Consider the following 21,421-nt stretch of genomic DNA (forward strand, 5'->3'; position numbering starts at 1 on the left):
ATGGTTCAGGGTCACCAATGGGGTGACACAAGTATCAGTGCTTCCATGGTTCAGGGTCACCAGTGGGGTGACACAGGTATCAGTGCTACCATGGTTCAGGGTCACTAGTGGGGTGACACAAGTATCAGTGCTACCATGGTTCAAGGTCACTAGTGGGGTGACACAAGTATCAGTTCTACCATGGCTCAGGGTCACTAGTGGGGTGACACAAGTATCGGCGCTACCATGGTTCAGGGTCACCAGTGGGGTGACACAAGTATCAGTGCTACCATGGTTCAGGGTCACCAGTGGGGTGACACAAGTATCAGTGCTACCATGGTTCAGGGTCACCAGTGGGGTGACACAAGTATCAGTGCTACCATGGTTCAGGGTCACTAGTAGGGTGACACAAGTATCAGTGCTACCATGGTTCAGGGTCACTAGTGGGGTGGCACAAGTATCAGTGCTATTATGGTTCACGGTCACCAGTCGGGTGGCACAAGTATCAGTGCTACCATGGTTCAGGGTCTCTAGTGGGGTGACACAAGTATCAGTGCTACCATGGTTTAGGGTCACTAGTGGGGTGACACAAGTATCAGTGCTACCATGGTTCAGGGTCACCAGTGGGGTGGCACAAGTATCAGTGCTACCATGGTTCAGGGTCACTAGTGGGGTGACACAAGTATCAGTGCTACCATGGTTCAGGGTCACCAGTGGGGTGGCACAAGTATCAGTGCTACCATGGTTCAGGGTCACTAGTGGGGTGACACAAGTATCAGTGCTACCATGGTTCAGGGTCACTAGTGGGGTGACACAAGTATCAGTGCTACCATGGTTCAGAGTCACTAGTGGGGTGACACAAGTATCAGTGCTACCATGGTTCAGGGTCACTAGTGGGGTGACACAAGTATCAGTGCTACCATGGTTCAGGGTCACTAGTGGGGTGACACAAGTATCAGTGCTACCATGGTTCAGGGTCACCAGTGGGGTGACACAAGTATCAGTGCTACCATGGTTCAGGGTCACTATTGGGGTGACACAAGTATCAGTGCTGGTTCCAATAATCTTTCTCATTCACGTGAACAGTTCATTGCAAGAAATAAAATTATCTTTGAAAAATGTCAAAAAAAATTGTAAATCTTATTAAAGTTATTAGAATCAGCAAGTGGGTTAAATACCAAACAGTGGGTTTTAAAGTTATATTTTTTTATAAAATATGAAGATAAGTGAGAGAGCACACAGGCCACTTGAAAAGTCTAAGTTGTTTCTTTAATTATTAGACTGAAAAAAGGACGACTAGATAAATGATGCTGTAAGATTATTATTGGTATTATTAATTATTATTATTATTAATTATTAATAATAATTATTTTTATTATTACTATTATTATTATTTTTATTATTATTATTATTATTATTATTATTATTATTATTAATGTTATTATTATTATTATTATTATTATTACTGCTATTATTTTTGTTATTATTACTGTTGTATTTATTATTATTATTTATAGAAGATGTCATGAGATAATGTCTGTGGTAGTCATGAAAGGCTCAAGGGTAGGTAAGCTGGGTCCTCACCTCCTAGGAACTACTGTAAAGCTAGGTCCTCACCTCCTAGGAACTGCTGTAAAGCTGGGTAATCACCTAGGAACTACTGTAAAGCTAGGTCCTCACCCAGGAACCGTTGTAAAGCTAGATCCTCACCTCCTAGGAACTGCTGTAAACCTAGGTTCTCACCTCCTAGGAACTGCTGTAAACCTAGCTCCTCACCTAGGAACTGCTGTAAACCTAGGTCCTCACCTCCTAGGAACTGCTGTAAAGCTAGGTCCTCACCTCCTAGGAACTGCTGTAAACCTAGCTCCTCACCTCCTAGGAACTGCTGTAAACCTAGGTCCTCACCTCCTAGGAACTGCTGTAAACCTAGCTCCTCACCTCCTAGGAACTGCTGTAAACCTAGGTCCTCACCTCCTAGGAACTGCTGTAAACCTAGGTCCTCACCTCCTAGGAACTGCTGTAAACCTAGCTCCTCACCTCCTAGGAACTGCTGTAAACCTAGGTCCTCACCTCCTAGGACTACTGCTGTCACCCAAACCTAGGTCCTCACCTCCTAGGAACTACTGTAAAGCTAGGTCCTCACCTCCTAGGAACTGCTGCAAAGCGTCCTGACCTCCTAAAGCTAAAGCTCGGTCCTCACCTCCTACTGCTGAACTGGGTCCTCACCTCCTAGGAACTGTAAAGCTAGGTCCTCACCTCCTAGGAACTGCTGTAAAGCTGTCCTCACCTCCTAAACTGCTAGCTAGTCCTGACCTCCTAGGAACTGCTGTAAACCTAGGTCCTCACCTCCTAGGAACTACTGTAAAGCTAGGTCCTCACCCAGGAACCGTTGTAAAGCTAGGTCCTCACCTCCTAGGAACTGCTGTAAAGCTAGGTCCTCACCTCCTAGGAACTGCTGCAAAGCTAGGTCCTGACCTCCTAGGAACTGCTGTAAAGCTAGGTCCTCACCTCCTAGGAACTGCTGTAAAGCTAGGTCCTCACCTCCTAGGAACTGCTGTAAAGCTAGGTCCTCACCTCCTAGGAACTGCTGTAAAGCTAGGTCCTCACCTCCTAGGAACTGCTGCAAAGCTGGGTCCTCACCTCCTAGGAACTGCTGCAAAGCTAGGTCCTCACCTCCTAGGAACTGCTGTAAAGCTAGGTCCTCACCTCCTAGGAACTGCTGTAAAGCTAGATCCTCACCTCCTAGGAACTGCTGTAAAGCTAGGTCCTCACCTCCTAGGGAGAAGAGCAAGGCTGCGAGCAGTGCAGCATGAGAGTAGCAACAGCGGGCAGTCACAGCGAACACACACGCCACAGACAGCATTCCACACGCCGCCACCAGGAACGGAGTCGACAGCCTGTACCACGGTAGTTAATAGGGAGTTAGAGGAGGATTACTGGTAGTTAGTAGGGGTGTTACTGGTAATTAGTAGAGCTTACTGCTAGTTAGTAGGTTGTTAGAGGGGATATCTGTTGTTAGCAGGAAGTTAAATGGGACTTACTGGTAATTATAACGGCGTTAAAAGCCGCTATTAACGTTAATAGGTAGTTAGAAGGGCTTACAGAGGTAGTTAGAGGAGTCTTACTAGTGGTTAGTAGAGTGTAATAGGGGCTTACTAGTAATTACAGGCGGTTATAGGTAGTTATAGTTTACTTATGGTGACTGACCAGGCTGTTGGTGACTGCTATCAATTAGTGATGATTAAAAACGTTTATTAGCCAGATACAGTTAATTACTGAAGTTAATTGGAAGTTATAGACTCTTATATGCAGGTCTGGCCATAAGGGGTGATATTGGAGGTAGTTAATGGGTTAATGGATAATTAACAACCCATTAATGGGTTAATAGATAATTATCAACCAGTTAACAACACATTGTTAATGGGTCCACTAACAATGAGTTGCTAATGAATCCATTAGCAATGAGTTGTTAAAGGAACCATGAACAATGCGTTTGTTAATGGACCCATTAAATGGGTTGTTAAGAGACCCATTAACAATGGGTTTTGAAGGACCCATTAACAATGGGTTTTGAAGGACCCATTAACAATGGGCTGTTAATGGGCCCATGAACAATGGGTTGTTAATGGGTGCCTAATGGGTTAGTGGCTTATTGAGTGGCTAATAAATAATAATTACAATAATAATAATAATAATAATAATAATAATAATAATAATATTAATAATAATAATAATAAGAGCAATGGGTAGTTAATAAAAGTTAATATTTAGTTAATAGATTTTTAATAATTTATTGAAAGTTAATGGGTAGTTAATAAATTATAAGTGGGTAGTTTATGGAAAGGTAATGGTTTTAATGGGTTGTTAATATATAATAATAGATAGCTATTAGACTTAAATATGCAGTTGCTAGTCATGTCATGAGCAGTTAATAGATGTTAATGGAAAGTCAGTGAGCAGTAATACGTAGTTAACAGAGTTAATGGGTGATTAATGGGTCATCGACGGGGCAGTTAACGGTAAATAATTAATGGGCAGTTAATGTTGCCCAGGAACTTCCGAGAAATGACTGAAAGATCAGCATCAGTATCATCATCATCATCATCATCATCATCATCATCCTCATTATCGTCATTATCATCATCTTCATCACGTCATGACTGGAGGGATGCCAGTCATGACGTGATGATGATAATGGCCATGAAGGTCATGACTAGCATGTATGAGATGAATAGTAATTAAAGAAATTATAAGTCAATTAAGGGTCATTTAGAGATGGGTCATTATCATCAATGTCTCCTGTTAGGGTTAGAGTTGTAATTATCTTGGTAGAGTTACCGACATTATGCTAGTTAAGAGGACACAAGTGCAAGTTATGTGACATTTTATTGTGGCAACGTTTCGCACTTGTGAGTTGCAAAACAAGTACCGCAACAAGTACTTCTACTACTACTACTATTACTGCTACTACTACTACTACTACTACTGCTGCTACTACTAACACAATGATTACTATTACTACTACCTACTACAATAATATTGTATTTTGAACCTTTGTACCTTTATATATCTCTATGTGTCCCTATAGTGTTGGTAACGGCTTGACAAAGCTCCTGGAGAGCGAAACGTTGCCAGAATAAAAGGTCACATTAATTACATTAAGATGGTTTAGATGAGTAGTGATGAAGGAGGTTATACTGTGTTTAGGTTAGTGGTTCTCAAACAGGGGTCCAAAGACCCGAGGAAGGGGCCACAATGGGCCATGAAAATCTAGGATATTTTATAGAAAATCTAAGATGTATGCATATATATATATATATATATATATATATATATATATATATATATATATATATATATATATATATATATATATATATATATATATATATATATATATATATATATATATATATATATATACTTTTTTATTATTTTATTATCACACTGGCCGATTCCCACCAAGGCAGGGTGGCCCGAAAAAGAAGAACTTTCACCATCATTCACTCCATCACTGTCTTGCCAGAAGGGTGCTTTACACTACAGTTTTTAAACTGCAACATTAACACCCCTCCTTCAGAGTGCAGGCACTGTACTTCCCATCTCCAGGACTCACGTCCGGCCTGCCGGTGTCCCTGAACCCCTTCATAAATGTTACTTTGGTCACACTCCAACAGCACGTCAAGTATTAAAAACCATTCGTCTCCATTCACTCCTATCAAACACGCTCACGCACGCCTGCTGGAAGTCCAAAGCCCCTCGCACACAAAACCTCCTTTACCCCCTCCCTCCAACCTTTCCTAGGCCGACCCCTACCCCGCCTTCCTTCCACTACAGACTGATATACTCTTGAAGTCATTCTGTTTCGCTCCATTCTCTCTACATGTCCGAACCACCTCAACAACCCTTCCTCAGCCCTCTGGACAACAGTTTTGGTAATCCCGCACCTCCTCCTAACTTCCAAACTACGAATTCTCTGCATTATATTCACACCACACATTGCCCTCAGACATGACATCTCCACTGCCTCCAGCCTTCTCCTCGCTGCAACATTCATCACCCATGCTTCACACCCATATAAGAGTGTTGGTAAAACTATACTCTCATACATTCCCCTCTTTGCCTCCAAGGACAAAGTTCTTTGTCTCCACAGACTCCTGAGTGCACCACTCACCCTTTTCCCCTCATCAATTCTATGATTCACCTCATCCTTCATAGACCCATCCGCTGACACGTCCACTCCCAAATATCTGAATACATTCACCTCCTCCATACTCTCTCCCTCCAATCTGATATCCAATCTTTCATCACCTAATATTTTTGTTATCCTCATAACCTTACTCTTTCCTGTATTCACTTTTAATTTTCTTCTTTTGCACACCCTACCAAATTCATCAACCAATCTCTGCAACTTCTCTTCAGAATCTCCCAAGAGCACAGTGTCATCAGCAAAGAGCAACTGTGACAACTCCCACTTTATGTGTGATTCCTTATCTTTTAACTCCACGCCTTTTGCCAAGACCCTCGCATTTACTTCTCTTACAACCCCATCTATAAATATATTAAACAACCACGGTGACATCACGCATCCCTGTCTAAGGCCTACTTTTACTGGGAAATAATTTCCCTCTTTCCTATGTACTCTAACTTGAGCCTCACTATCCTCGTAAAAACTCTTCACTGCTTTCAGTAACCTACCTCCTACACCATACACCTGCAACATCTGCCACATTGCCCCCCTATCCACCCTGTCATACGCCTTTTCCAAATCCATAAATGCCACAAAGACCTCTTTAGCCTTATCTAAATATTGTTCACTTATATGTTTCACTGTAAACACCTGGTCCACACACCCCCTACCTTTCCTAAAGCCTCCTTGTTCATCTGCTATCCTATTCTCAGTCTTACTTTTAATTCTTTCAATAATAACTCTACCATACACTTTACCAGGTATACTCAACAGACTTATCCCCCTATAATTTTTGCACTCTCTTTTGTCCCCTTTGCCTTTATACAAAGGAACTATGCATGCTCTCTGCCAATCCCTAGGTACCTTACCCTCTTCCATACATTTATTAAATAATTGCACCAACCACTCCAAAACTATATCCCCACCTGCTTTTAACATTTCTATCTTTATCCCATCAATCCCGGCTGCCTTACCCCCTTTCATTTTACCTACTGCCTCACGAACTTCCCCCACACTCACAACTGGCTCTTCCTCACTCCTACAAGATGTTATTCCTCCTTGCCCTATACACGAAATCACAGCTTCCCTATCTTCATCAACATTTAACAATTCCTCAAAATATTCCCTCCATCTTCCCAATACCTCTAACTCTCCATTTAATAACTCTCCTCTCCTATTTTTAACTGGCAAATCCATTTGTTCTCTAGGCTTCCTTAACTTGTTAATCTCACTCCAAAACTTTTTCCTATTTTCAACAAAATTTGTTGATAACATCTCACCCACTCTCTCATTTGCTCTCTTTTTACATTGCTTCACCACTCTCTTAACCTCTCTCTTTTTCTCCATATACTCTTCCCTCCTTGCATCACTTCTACTTTGTAAAAACTTCTCATATGCTAACTTTTTCTCCCTTACTACTCTCTTTACATCATCATTCCACCAATCGCTCCTCTTCCCTCCCGCACCCACTTTCCTGTAACCACAAACTTCTGCTGAACACTCTAACACTACATTTTTAAACCTACCCCATACCTCTTCGACCCCATTGCCTATGCTCTCATTAGCCCATCTATCCTCCAATAGCTGTTTATATCTTTCCCTAACTGCCTCCTCTTTTAGTTTATAAACCTTCACCTCTCCCTTCCCTGATGCTTCTATTCTCCTTGTATCCCATCTACCTTTTACTCTCAGTGTAGCTACAACTAGAAAGTGATCTGATATATCTGTGGCCCCTCTATAAACATGTACATCCTGAAGTCTACTCAACAGTCTTTTATCTGCCAAAACATAATCCAACAAACTACTGTCATTTCGCCCTACATCATATCTTGTATACTTATTTATCCTCTTTTTCTTAAAATATGTATTACCTATAACTAAATAACAAAAAGGCACAATACCGTGACTGGAACGATACACAAATAACCCGCACATAAAAGAGAGAAGCTTACGACGACGTTTCGGTCCGACTTGGACCATTGACAAAGTCACACTAACAGAGGTGGAGCAGGACGGCTATATATAGGCAGGAAGAGGTGGAGGAAGTAGTAGTAGTAGTAGTAGTAGTACAAGAATTGTATATAATACCGACAGGATGAAATGACACATGCACAACACCCGGGCATCCCCACCGTAGACGTTTCGCCATCCAGCCAGCCACTGGCTGGCGAAACGTCCACAACAAAGACAACCAGACGCCGCACATGTGTCTTAATTTCATCAGTAGTTGTAGTAGAAGAAGAAGAGGTAGTAGTAGTGGTAGAAGTGGGAAATAAGGAAGACGAGCCAGTCAAATACAAAGGAAGGGGAGCACTGCAAGAGAGCTAGAATCCCACAGAGGGAGAGCAAGCGCACCGAGGTGCGTGAAAGGGGAAGTGGTGAAATAAAATAAATGAAGAAGGAACAGAAACACGAGACAGGAGAGAGAAAGACAACCCAGAGGAGAAAAGGAGAGAGGAAAGGGGAAGAGGAAGAAGAAAAAGAAGAAGGAGAAGAAGAAGAAGAAGAAGAAATGAGGATTCAGGTTAAGTCACGGGTGTTCTGAAGTTTGGAGCATTTTACAATGTAGTGGGAGAGGAAGGCATCTACAGAGACGAAGCCAGGGCTAAGGTATGAACCTTAGCCCTGGCTTCGTCTCTGTAGATACCTTCCTCTCCCACTACATTGTAAAATGCTCCAAACTTCAGAACACCCGTGACTTAACCTGAATCCTCATTTCTTCTTCTTCTTCTTCTTCTCCTTCTTCTTTTTCTTCTTCCTCTTCCCCTTTCCTCTCTCCTTTTCTCCTCTGGGTTGTCTTTCTCTCTCCTGTCTCGTGTTTCTGTTCCTTCTTCATTTATTTTATTTCACCACTTCCCCTTTCACGCACCTCGGTGCGCTTGCTCTCCCTCTGTGGGTTTCTAGCTCTCTTGCAGTGCTCCCCTTCCTTTGTATTTGACTGGCTCGTCTTCCTTATTTCCCACTTCTACCACTACTACTACCTCTTCTTCTTCTACTACAACTACTGATGAAATTAAGACACATGTGCGGCGTCTGGTTGTCTTTGTTGTGGACGTTTCGCCAGCCAGTGGCTGGCTGGATGGCGAAACGTCTACGGTGGGGATGCCCGGGTGTTGTGCATGTGTCATTTCATTCTGTCGGTATTATATACAATTCTTGTACTACTACTACTACTACTACTCCTCCACCTCTTCTTGCCTATATATAGCCGTCCTGCTCCACCTCTGTTAGTGTGACTTTGTCAATGGTCCAAGTCGGACCGAAACGTCGTCGTAAGCTTCTCTCTTTTATGTGCGGGTTATTTGTGTACCTATAACTAAACCCCTTTCTATACAAAGTTCAATCAAAGGGCTCCCATTATCATTTACACCTGGCACCCCAAACTTACCTACCACACCCTCTCTAAAAGTTTCTCCTACTTTAGCATTCAGGTCCCCTACCACAATTACTCTCTCACTTGGTTCAAAGGCTCCTATACATTCACTTAACATCTCCCAAAATCTCTCTCTCTCCTCTGCATTCCTCTCTTCTCCAGGTGCATACACGCTTATTATGACCCACTTCTCGCATCCAACCTTTACTTTAATCCACATAATTCTTGCATTTACACATTCATATTCTCTTTTCTCCTTCCATAACATATATATATATATATATATATATATATATATATATATATATATATATATATATATATATATATATATATATATATATATGTCGTGCCGAATATGTAAAACTGGTCAATTAGCAAGAACTCATTTAAAATTAAGTCCTTTCTGAAATTTTCTCTTATACGTTTAAAGATATTTTTTTTTCATTAGTGTTAATGTAAAAATTTCTAACTTTGCACCAAAAGAATCTTAGAAAACTTACCTAACCTTATTATAACAAGAGCAATTTATTTTAGCCTAACCCAACTAAATATATTTTAAATACGATTACAATAATTTAGTACTAAACAAACACAATCAAATATATTTTTATCGTTAGGTTCAGAATGATTTTGGCGAAATTATTGCATACACAAATTTTCACTTGTCCTATATGGCAAGATGAGCGTTGCTATTTAAACCAAGATCGCAAGTTCTGCCTATTCGGCACGACATATATATATATATATATATATATATATATATATATATATATATATATATATATATATATATATATATACATATATATTAAATTGGTCGAGTAACGCTGCTGTTACAGGCAGCGGTGCTCATTGGCTGACACGGTGGGCGTGGACGCGCACACGCATACCATTGGCTACTCGGGGAGGCTGTAGGTAGATCATATTCACTCTGTTTACAGTGATCTGTCAAGACTCTCAGCCAGTTTCTTTTGCGTAATTGTTTGAATACTTCCTGGGATGCCTCTAAGGTTACCTCTTTGTATACCTCATTGCGTACCTGTTTGGACATTTCTTGCCCCATTATTTTTAGCTCCTCTTTCCACCTCCTCTTTATGCCTATTCTCCAGTTATTTTTTACACCTTTTGCTTCACAGTTCTTTTCGCAGCTCCTCCCACACTTTTTTCTGCATTTACATCTCTTCTCTGCCTTCGGTTCTTCATACTTCTTTTTTTTCCACCTCTTCCACACTGCTCTTACCGCAGCTCCTTCTCGGGGAAATTACCCTTTGTGTGTTTGTAACATTTTCACCCTTTCTTTTTTTTTGTCCTCACGATGCCCAATTTTATTCCAGTTTTCTCGTTACTACTATTACTTCTCTTACTCTCTCTCTCTCTCTCTTTCTAATTCTCTCTATATGTATGTATCTATCTATATCTATCTTTTTATATTTATCAATATCTTTGTATCTATATTTATCTATATCTATCGATCTATAGCTATTTATGTCTATATATCTGTAATTATCTACCTATATACAACTATCTATCTATCCATCTCACGGACGTGGGAGGAGGAGGAAGGGGAGGCAGACAGAAGAGTCCAGCCATTCCAGAGGGAAAGACAATCACTTATATGGTGGTGTTACTGCTGTTCTTGCTGTTACTGCTACTGCTGTTGCTGCTGTTCCTGCTGTTGTTGCTACTGCTGCTACTGCTGCTGCTGTTCCTGCTGTTGCTGCTACTGCTGCTGCTGTTCCTGCTGTTGCTGCTATGCTGCTGCTGTTGCCGCTGTACAGTCAGGCTCAAGGTGTTGATAACTACCCGTCTTGTGGTATAACAACGACCTTCAAGAAGTCGACTATATTCAGGGCAAGATACTTAAAAATCACCCTTAAGCTTCGTCTATGATTTGTGTTAAAAAATAATCCAAGTTAACTTGTGGATATTTTGTGGTTTTAAGTTTTAAATCAAGTTAATGATTTGGTTTGATTATAATAAATCTTTCAAGTAAGGGTTTTTAAAACCCACTCAGATTATTTTCTCCCTGTGATGTGTGAGGTAATATCACCATAAGAAAGTCTACACGTGCAATAAGTACTTTTGGAAACGCATAAGTGGCTGAAGGGGAAAACTAGAGAACACAGATGATGACAGAGATAGAACAAGGAGGAAGAGAAAGGAGAGGAGAGGTTAAGCAAATATGGAGAGAAGAGGTCACGAAGGCCCGGATAATAAGCGCTGAGAGAGAGACAGACAGACAGAGAGAGAGAGAGAGAGAGAGAGAGAGGGAGAAATGAAGCGGTTAATTTGGAGATAAGAGGGAGATGGAGGATGAGGCTGGGACGGTCACAGCCAGAATTTCCATTTTTGAATCTCTCTCTCTCTCTCTGTCTCTCTCTCTCTGTCTCTCTCTCTCTCTCTCTCTCTCTCTCTCTCTCTCTCTCTCTCTCTCTCTCTCTCTCTCTCTCTCTCTCTCTCTCTCTCTCTCTCTCTCTCCTTACAATTTACACTTTATCAATAACTCTTCTTTTTTATTCCTTTCTTCTTCCTCTTCTTCTTCTTCTTCTTCTTCTTCTTCTTCTTCTTCTTCTTCTTCTTCTTCTTCTTCTTCTTCTTCTTACTTTTATTATTAGTATTAATATTAGTATTATTATTTTTATGGGGAAGCGTTAAATCCGCGTGGGTCACACAGCACGTTAGAGAGGGATGAAACCAGTTATCGTAAGAATCGAATGAAACCCTTCAGTACAGAAACAAAGTTAATATTTTCGTGAAGCGGTAAACCCGTGTGAGTCATAGAGAGCTGGGTGGAGGTGAAGGCTCGATCCTCTGTCAACAGATCCCAAGAGAAGAACTACTCTGCCTAGGCTTCAACCTCGCTAATATAGATGATGATGATGATGATAATAAGGACAATAATGATAATAAAGATAACAATGATGATAATAATAACAATATTAATTAATAATAATAATATTAATAATAATAATAATAAAAGTACTAATAATAACAACGATGAAAATAAAATGGTGAATAAAACATTAGTTTATGGATAGAAGGGAGAGAGAGAGAGAGGTGTAACTCACCTCATCCTGGCCATGACAGTCTGCAGTAGGGGTGCAGGGGCAGGCAGGTGTAGGTCTCTGTGACTGATGCTCTGCCAGGAGTAGCTGATACTGCTGCAGGGTGGTGACACCACTACTGTAGGAGGAGCAAGAGGCACGAGTTAGTAGTGGCAACCAGGAGAGGGTCAGTCCGCCTATATATACTGATATATATATATATATATATATATATATATATATATATATATATATATATATATATATATATATATATATATATATATATATGTAGATGAATGGTTCAGAGAACCGACATGTTGATAAATTAGACACATGTGCAACTCTTGGGTATCTTTATTGAGGAAACGTTTCGCCACACAGTGGCTTCATCAGTCCATGCGTAGGAGAAACTTGAAGAACAGGAGGAGGATGAGGTAATCAGTCCCTCAACCTTGAGTCGATACGGTTTATAAGCTGCTTCTCCGCTGATATGCCGTATTCTATTCAAGATTGATGGACTGAACACATCGACTCAAGGTTGAGGGACTGATTACCTCATTCTCCTCCTGTTCTTCAAGTTTCTCCTACGTATGGACTGATGAACCCACTGTGTGGCGAAACGTTTTCCTCAATAAAGATACCCAAGAGTTGCACATGTGTCTAATTTATCATATATATATATATATATATATATATATATATATATATATATATATATATATATATATATATATATATATATATATATATGTCGTGTCGAAAAAGTAAAACTGGTCAATTAGCAAGAACTCATTTAAAATTAAGTCCTTTCTAAAATTTTCTCTTATACGTTTAAAGATATACTTTTTTCATTAATTTTAATGTAAAAAAATTAATTTTGCGCCAAAAGAATCTTAGAAAACTTACCTAACCTAATTATAACAAGAACAATTTAGTTTAGCCTAACCTAACTAAATATATTTTAGATTTGTTTACAATAATTTAATACTAAACAAACACAGTGAAATATATTTTTTTCGTTAGGTTCAGAATGATTTTGGCGAGATTATTGCATACACAAATTTTCGCTTGTCCTATATGGCAAGATGAGTGTTGCTATTTAAGCCCCGATCGCAAGTTCTGCCTATTCGGCACGACATATATATATATATAGATATATATATATATATATATATATATATATATATCTATATATATATATATATATATATATATATATATATATGTATATATATATATGTATATATATATATATATATATATATATATATATATATATATATATATATATATATATATATATATATATATATATATATTCAGTACAATCGCAAACAGGGGATCTTACATAGGGATGTAAGTCTTTAGCTCTAGATTTTTCGTACTCTCGTGCGTCGTCAGGAGCTATGTAATGCTGCAAGACAGCGACAGATAGAAGACGAAATTCTCTAAGGCAAACCAGAAAGCATCAATGACGACCCATGCAACATAGGGTTTGAAATCAGACACTTCAACTTTTTACCAAGACAGAAGGTGAGGTTCTGACGATTTTACCACAAGGCCACAAATACATACCTCGGAGCTTAGGGTGGCTAACAGATGCTGATACACATTTATTTCAAAGCCAGGTACATCGGTAGCTTTGAAGCATGATCCTAGCTATTTCATTCTTCTCCACGATGTGTGTCACGACAACAGCCTTGACATATAGCTTGCATAGTGATATTAGTCAGTAGACAGAGATGGAAAAGTAATTTGGTGTGATATAAACTCTGTAGAGAGGAAATCCAAGATGGTGGTTGATGAGAATATCAGTAAACAGGAAGTCGACCTCTAGACTCAGAGGCTATTGTTGTAGTCTCATGTTCTCGCTGTTGTTAATAAAATCTTGATCGCTCACGTGTGTGAGGCGAAGGTGCCCATGGAAGGTGAGTGTAGACCCTCGGCTATATTAGTATTTTATAAGTAAAAGGATCCTCGTGTTTACTGTCTCTTCTCACCTTTTATTTTGCTTCCCCTCTTTACTCTCTCTCAGTAAACTTCTTCACATTTTTCCTATTAGCCTCTCTCTAAACTCCCTTTCTATTTTCCTTGTCTTAATCTCCTTCAGTGTATTTCTTACATTCATCTGATTCCCTGTACTCCTTTCATCAATCTTTCTCTCAATATCTTCCTTCTACCTCCATCTCTGTACTCCTCCCTCTTACCTCCATCTCTGTACTCCTCCATTTTACCTCCATCTCTGTACTCCTCCCTCTAACCTCCATACCTGAACCCCCATCTACAGTTATCTTCCCTACTAAACACTGTTCCCTAATCTTCCTGCCTTGAAGCCATCCAAATAATCTCTTCTCCCTGAACTTCTTCCCCTTTCCCATTTCTTTCCTCTACATCTCCCAGTTTCAATGCTTACCAAATTCTTTCTCACCCCTTCCCCTCTTCCACGTTGCTTCTCATCGTGGCACTGAAGCCTCTCTCAGTACTTCATATACCTCTCTTCACAACCCTGGCTTCTTCTGGAACTCCTTTTCCCCCACTGTGCTTCGTTAATGGAGTGAATGCCTTAAAAGACGGAGAAAAAATATCATGCGGATTTTATTTTTAAAGAACTTGTGTCTCTATTAACTTTTGGGAGACTAACGGGACAGTCCACAAAAATGTTATGTTTGTACAAGTCGATGTTATTTCTCTCTCTCTCTCTCTCTCTCTCTCTCTCTCTCTCTCTCTCTCTCTCTCTCTCTCTCTCTCTCTCTCTCTCGAATATTTGAGTTGCTTGTCTCCTCTGGTTAGAAGTTTTTATCTCCAGTGTCGAACATTTCTTTGCATCTCCCATGTCGTGTTTATCCTGGGATGAGTTTCTTCTCTTTTATCGGTTCTTACGTCCCTGTCACCCTCGTCTATATATACCTGCTCCCTCATTCCCTTGTGTCAGTGTGACTTGTAAACGGTCCAAGTCGGACCGTAACGTCGTCATGAGCTTCTCTCGCCTATGTGCAATAGAACTAGTTTACTTGATTATGTACTGGCAGATAAAAGGCTGATGGGTAGACTTATGTTCTTTTAGAGGAGCGACTATATAAGATCATTATTTAGTGACAGAGTGAGAGAAGGAGGTGGCTGGGGTATAAGAAGAATGTTATAAGTGGGTAAGGAAAAACTGAATGTTATAAGTTAATTAAAAAAGACAACTGAGGGAAGATATAAACTATTGGGAGAAAGGTGAGGAAAGAGTACAGATAATGAAGAGATGGAAGATGTAGGGGATAGATTTAAATATTCAGATGTCTCGTAGCTCGATCACTAGCACACCTCAGTTCACAAATACTGAGGTCCGTGATTCGATCCCCGGTACGGGTGAAAACATAAGGTGTTTCGTATGACACTTGATGTCCCTGTTCACTCTGCAGTAAAATAACTACCTAGGAGTTAGTCAAGTGGTGCAGTTCGCATCCTGGGGACAAAACTGACCTAATTTGCCCCAAGTACTCTGTATAACAAGGGGCTTTGTATATAGTAGGATGTCACTGATGTCAGCTAGGTCTATATTATACATGTACTTGTAGAAATAGATTATTATTATTGTTATTATTATTAGCGTGTGCTACAGAAGTTTGGGGAATGGAAGAGTGGGTGCGGGTGGGAAGAGGAGCGATTAATGGAATAATGAGGCAAAGGGGGACTGATAACAGAGAAAAAGTTAACATGAGGGTGGAGTATGGTAGAAGAGAGGTGAGGGAGTGTATAAGGAGAGCCAATGAAAGAGTAAGGTTTTATCAACTTTGCCGAGAATATATTTGTAGCAGGTTCGCCGGTGTTGTCCCGTCCCGGTCTTTTCCAGATGGTGACCCAGCGATGGCCCTCCCAGGTGGGGGGTACTGCTGAGAATAAGAAAAAGTTTTGGAGTGAGATTAATAAGTTGAAAAAGGAAAGAAATGGATTTAGCAAAAGAGGGTAGTGAGAATGGGAAAATGGATTAAATGTTGATGGAGAAAGAGAAGTGGCGATCTCACGCATAGGGCAGGGAGGTATAACATCTTATAAGAATGAAGAAGAAACAGATACTAATGTAGAAGGGGGGGGTAAGTTCGTGAAGCTGAATAACAGGGGTAAAACAGCTGTGATAGATGGGATCAAGACAGAAATACTAAGACACATGTTGATGTTATTTTGGAGTGGTTGGTGTAGTTGTTTAATGTATTCAGAGAGTTTTAAGAAGTGTAGACCATTTGTTTACAATGAACCATATAAGTGAACACTAGGTTGCTAGGAGAGATATGAGATAGAAAGATAGCGAATTTAATGCAAACTGTAAGTTATCACACTTGCTCTTTGCCAATGATAGGAGAGATTCTGAAGAGAAGTTGCAAAGGTTGGTAGAGGATTTTGGAAAGGTACGTAAAAGAAGGAAGTTAAAAGTGAACATAGGGAAGAGCAAGGTGATGGGAGTAATACAAAAATCTAGGCAATGAAAGACTGGATATCAGATTAGAGGGAAGAGTATAGAGAAAGTGAATTTATTCAGGTATTTGGGAGTGGACTTGTCGCTGGATTTGACTATGAAAGATAAGGTGACTATGGAATTGACGAAAGGGAAAAAGGTGGGTGCCGTGAGGCATCTGTAGAGACAGAGAACGTTATTCGTGGATATATAATGGCGAATGTACCAGAGTATAGTGGTACCAACACTGTTATATGGATGTAAAGCATGGGTTTTAAACATTGAAGCCAGAAAAAAGCTGGAGGCAGTGAAGATATCGTTTTAAAAGGCAAAGTGTGGTGTGAGTATCATGCAGAAAGTTAGGAGTTTGAGGATTAGAAGGTATGCGTTACGAAGAGCAATAAGAGGGCGGAGGAGAGGTTGTTGAGGTGACTTTGACATTTAGAGATGATAGAGCAAAATAAGATGACTAGAAAGGTGTATAAATCTTGGGTGGAGGGAAGGAAGGGTAGAGGTCTTCCCAGGAAAGGATGGAGGAAGGAGGGGGAGGCGAATGAGACTTATAGTACTAGGAGCTTGGTCCTGTGCTCACACACCTGTGTGAGCACAGGATTGAGTGTAGGCAGGTGCTTTTTTGTGGCCTGATGTGCTGTTGGAGTGTAAGTAACGCAGTATTGATAAAGGAATTCAGGGAAACGAGTTGCTGAACTCGAGTCCTGGAGGTGTAAGTGCAGCGCCTTCACTGTGAAGGAAGAGGAAAGGATGTTGCAGTTCGGAAGGTCATCTGAAGTGTAATGTCAGCAATGGTCGGAGAAGTGGCAGATGCAGTTTAATATTGACAAATGCAAAGTTCTAAGTGTTGGATAGTTAAATAACCATGCGACATATAAACTAAATAATGTAGATCTTAATACTACTGATTGCGAAAAGGATTTAGTTCTGGTTAGCAGTAACCTAAAACCAAGACAACAGTGCATTAGTGTTCGCAATGAAGCTAATAGAATTCTTGGCTTCATATCTTGAAGTATAAATAATAGAAGTCCTCAGGTTGTTCTTCAACTCTATATATCCTTGGTTAGGCCTCATTTAGACTACGCTGCACAGTGTTGGTCACCGTATTACAGAATGGATATAAATGCTCTGGAAAACGTACAGAGGAGGATGACAAAGATGATCCCATGTATCAGAAATCTTCCCTATGAGGATAGACTGAGAACCCTGAATCTGCACTCTCTCGAAAGGCGTAGAATTAGGGGGGATATGATCGAGGTGTATAAATGGAAAACAGGAATAAATAAAGGGGATGTAAATAGCGTGCTGAAAATTTCCGGCCAACACAGGACTCGGGGGAATGGTTTAAAGCTGGAAAAATTCAGATTCAGGAAGGATATAGGAAAGCACTGGTTTGGTAATAGAGTTGTGGATGAGTGGAACAAACTCCCGAGTACAGTTATTGAGGCTAAAACGTTGTGTAGTTTTAAAAATAGGTTATTAAATACATGAGTGGGTGTGGGTGGGTGTGAGTTTGACCGGACTAGCTTGTGCTGCTGGGTCTAGTGCCGTGATCCTTCCTTGAGTGGAGGTGACCAGAATGGGTGGGTCATTGGGCTAATCCGGGAGGGGGATGGGACATGGACCTGCTCGCATGGGTCAGTAGACCTGTTGCAGTGTTCCTTCTTTCTTATGTTCTTATGTGGTGTGTGGTGTTGTGTGTGGTGTGTGGTGTGAGGTGGCAGCCCAGTCCAAGCAAAGATATAACTCATGATACAGTGGTGGCACAGTTGTGGCACAGTGGTGGCACAGTGGTGGCACAGTGGTGGCACAGCCGAAAATACCAATTTTTAAGCTTATCATCCAGCTAAATTGTCTGACTGCTGAGACAAATGAAGTTCATGTTTGTTGTCTCCCTCTCTCCCTTATTTTATCCTCCCTCTCTCCCTTACATTATCCTCCCTCTCTCTCCCTTACTTTATCGTCCCTCTCTCCCTTACTTTTTCCTCCCTCTCTCCCTTACTTTATCCTCGCTCTCTCCCTTACTTTACCCTCCCTCTCTCCCTTACTTTAACCTCCCTCTCTCCCTTACTTTATCCTCCTTCTCTCCCTTATTTTATCCTCCCGCTCTCCCCTACTTTATCCTCCCTCTCTCCCTTACTTTATTCTCCCTCTCTCCCTTACTTTATCCTCCCTCTATCCCTTACTTTATCCTCCCTATCTCCCTTACTTTATCCTCCCTCTCTCCCTTACTTTATCCTCCCTCTCTCCATTGCTTTATCCTCCCTCTCACCGTTACTTTATCCTCCCTTTTTCCCTTACTTTATCCTCCCTCTCTCCCCTACTTTATCCTCCCTCTCTCCCTTACTTTATCCCCCCTCTCTTCCTTACTTTATCCTCCCTCTCTCCCTTACTTTATCCTCCCTTTCTCCCTTACTTTATCCTCCCTCTCTCCCTTACTTTATCCTCCCTCTCTCCCTTACTCTATCCTCCCTCTCTCCCTTACTCTACCCTCCCTCTCTCCATTACTCTATCCTCCCTTTCTCCCTTACTCTATCCACCCTCTCTCCCTTACTCTATCCTCCCTCTCTCTCTTACTCTATCCTCTCTCTCTCCCTTACTCTTTCCTCCCTCTCTCCCTTAATCTATCATCCCTCTCTCCCTTACTCTACCCTCCCTCTCTCACTTACCTTCCCTCCCTCTCTCCCTTACTCTATCCTCCCTCTCTCCCTTACTCTACCCTCCCTCTCTTCCTTACTCTACGCTCCCTCTCTCTCTTACTCTATCCTCCACCTCTCCCATACTCTACCCTCCCTCTCTCCCTTACCCTACCCTCCCTCTCTCCCTTACTCTATCCTCCCTCTCTCCCTTACTCTACCCTCCCTCTCTCCCTTACATTACCCTCCCTCTCTCCCTTACTCTATCCTCCCTCTCTCCCTTACTCTGTCCTCCCTCTCTCCCTCACTCTACCCTCCCTCTCTCCCTTACTCTACCCTCCCTCTCTCCCTTACTCTATCCTCCCTCTCTCCCTTACTCTATCCTCCCTCTCTCCCTTACTCTATCCTCCCTCTCTCCGTTACTCTATCCTCCCTCTTTCCCTTACTCTATCCTCCCTTTCTCCCTTACTCTATCCTCCCACTCTCTTTTACTCTATCCTCCATCTCTCCCTTACTCTATCCTCCCTCTCTCCCTTACTCTACCCTCCCTCTCTCCTTTACCCTACCCTCCCTCTCTCCCTTACTCTATCCTCCCTCTCTCCCTTACTCTACCCTCCCTCTCTGCCTTACTCTACCATCTCTCTCTCCCTTGCCCTACCCTCACTCTCTCCCTTACTCTATCCTCCCTCTCTCCCTTACTCTACCCTCCCTCTCTCCCTTACCCTACCCTCCCTCTCTCCCTTACTCTATCCTCCTCTCTCTCCCTTACCCTACCCTCCCTCTCTCCTTGTCCCTCCCTCTCTCCACTCTCCCTGCCCTCCCTCCTCTCTCCCCTACTGTGCCCTCCCTCTCTGCCTTACTCTCCCACCTCTCCCTCTCTCCAACCCTTGCCCTACCCTCCCTCTCTCCATACTCTATCCTCCCTCTCTCCTTACTCTCTCCTCCCTCCTCTCCCTACTCTACCCTCCCTCTCTCGCATACTCTATCCTCCCTCTCTCCCTTACTCTATCTCCCTCTCTCTCCATACTCCTATCTCTCTCTCCCTTACTCTATCCTCCCTCTCTCCCTTACTATATCCTCCCTCTCTCTTTTACTCTATCCTCCATCTCTCCCTTACTCTATCCTCCCTCTCTCCCTTACTCTACTCTCCCTCTCTCCTTTACCCTACCCTCCCTCTCTCCCTTACTCTATCCTCCCTCTCTCCCTTACCCTACCCTCCCTCTCTCCCTTATTCTATCCTCCCTCTCTCCTTTACCCTACCCTCCCTCTCTCCCTTACTCTATCCTCCCTCTCCTACTCTGATCCTCCTCTCTTCCTTACCCTCTCTCCTCCTCTCCCTTACCCTCCCTCCTTTCTCCCTTACTCTATCCTCCCTCTCTCCTTACCTCCCTCCCTCTCTCTCCTCCCAACCCTCCCTCTCCCTTCCCTCTCTCAACCCTCCCACCTCCTCTCCCCTACTGCCCTCCCTCTCCTTACCATCCTCCTCTCTCTCTCTCTATCCTCCTCTCCTACTCCTCTATCCTCCCTCACCCTCCTCCTCCTATCCTCCCTCTCTCCCTTACTTCCTCCCCTCTCTCCCACTCTACCCTCCTCTCCCTACTCACCCTCTCTCCATTACTTCCTCCCTCTCTCCCTTACTCATCCTCCCTTTCTCTTCTATCCTCCCTCTCTCCGTTACTATTCCCTCTCTCCCTTACTCTATCCTCTCTCCTTTCTATCCTCCCTCTCTCCCTTACTCTGTCCTCCTCTCTCCCCTCTCCTCCCTCTCTTACTCTACCCTCCTCTCTTTTACCCACCCTCCTCTCTCCCATACTTCCTCCCTCTCTCCCCTGCCCTCCTCCCTCCTCTCCCTTACTCCATCCTCCCCTCTCTCCCTTACCCTCCCTCCTCTCTTCATTATCCTCCTCTCCTTTTCTGCCCTTTCTCCCTTACTATCCTCCTCTCCCCTTACTCTACCCCCTCCCTCTCCTTATCCTCCCTCCCTCTCCCTCTCTACCTCTCTCCCCCTCCTTACCCTCCCCTCTCCGCTCCCTCCCCCCTTCTCTCCATCCTTCCCTCCCCTCTCTCCCTACTCTCTCCTCTCCTTACTCTTCCTTTCCTCCTTATCTTCCTCCTCTCTCCCTTACTCTATCCTCCCTTTCTCCTTTCTCTCCTCCCTCTCTCCCTTACTCTATCCTCCCTTTCTCCCTTACTCTATCCTCTCTCCTTCTTTTCTTCCCCTCTCTCCCTTACTCTATCCTCCCT

At 42.1% G+C, this 21,421-nt stretch overlaps 1 protein-coding gene across 1 annotated transcript in view; it reads right to left on the reverse strand.

The window, feature by feature from the left end:
* Positions 1-21,421, reverse strand: part of LOC128705603 (uncharacterized) — a 53,210-nt gene that overhangs the window by 19,387 nt on the left and 12,402 nt on the right. The window contains exons 2-3 of the mRNA XM_070080793.1: positions 12,113-12,227; positions 2,752-2,876 (exon numbers count right to left, since the gene is read on the reverse strand). Coding sequence (XP_069936894.1) covers positions 2,752-2,876; positions 12,113-12,227 — 240 coding nt within the window. The remainder of the gene's footprint in view (positions 1-2,751; positions 2,877-12,112; positions 12,228-21,421) is intronic.

This window comes from Cherax quadricarinatus, unplaced genomic scaffold (assembly GCF_038502225.1).
Source record: "Cherax quadricarinatus isolate ZL_2023a unplaced genomic scaffold, ASM3850222v1 Contig977, whole genome shotgun sequence".
NCBI lineage: Eukaryota > Metazoa > Arthropoda > Malacostraca > Decapoda > Parastacidae > Cherax > Cherax quadricarinatus.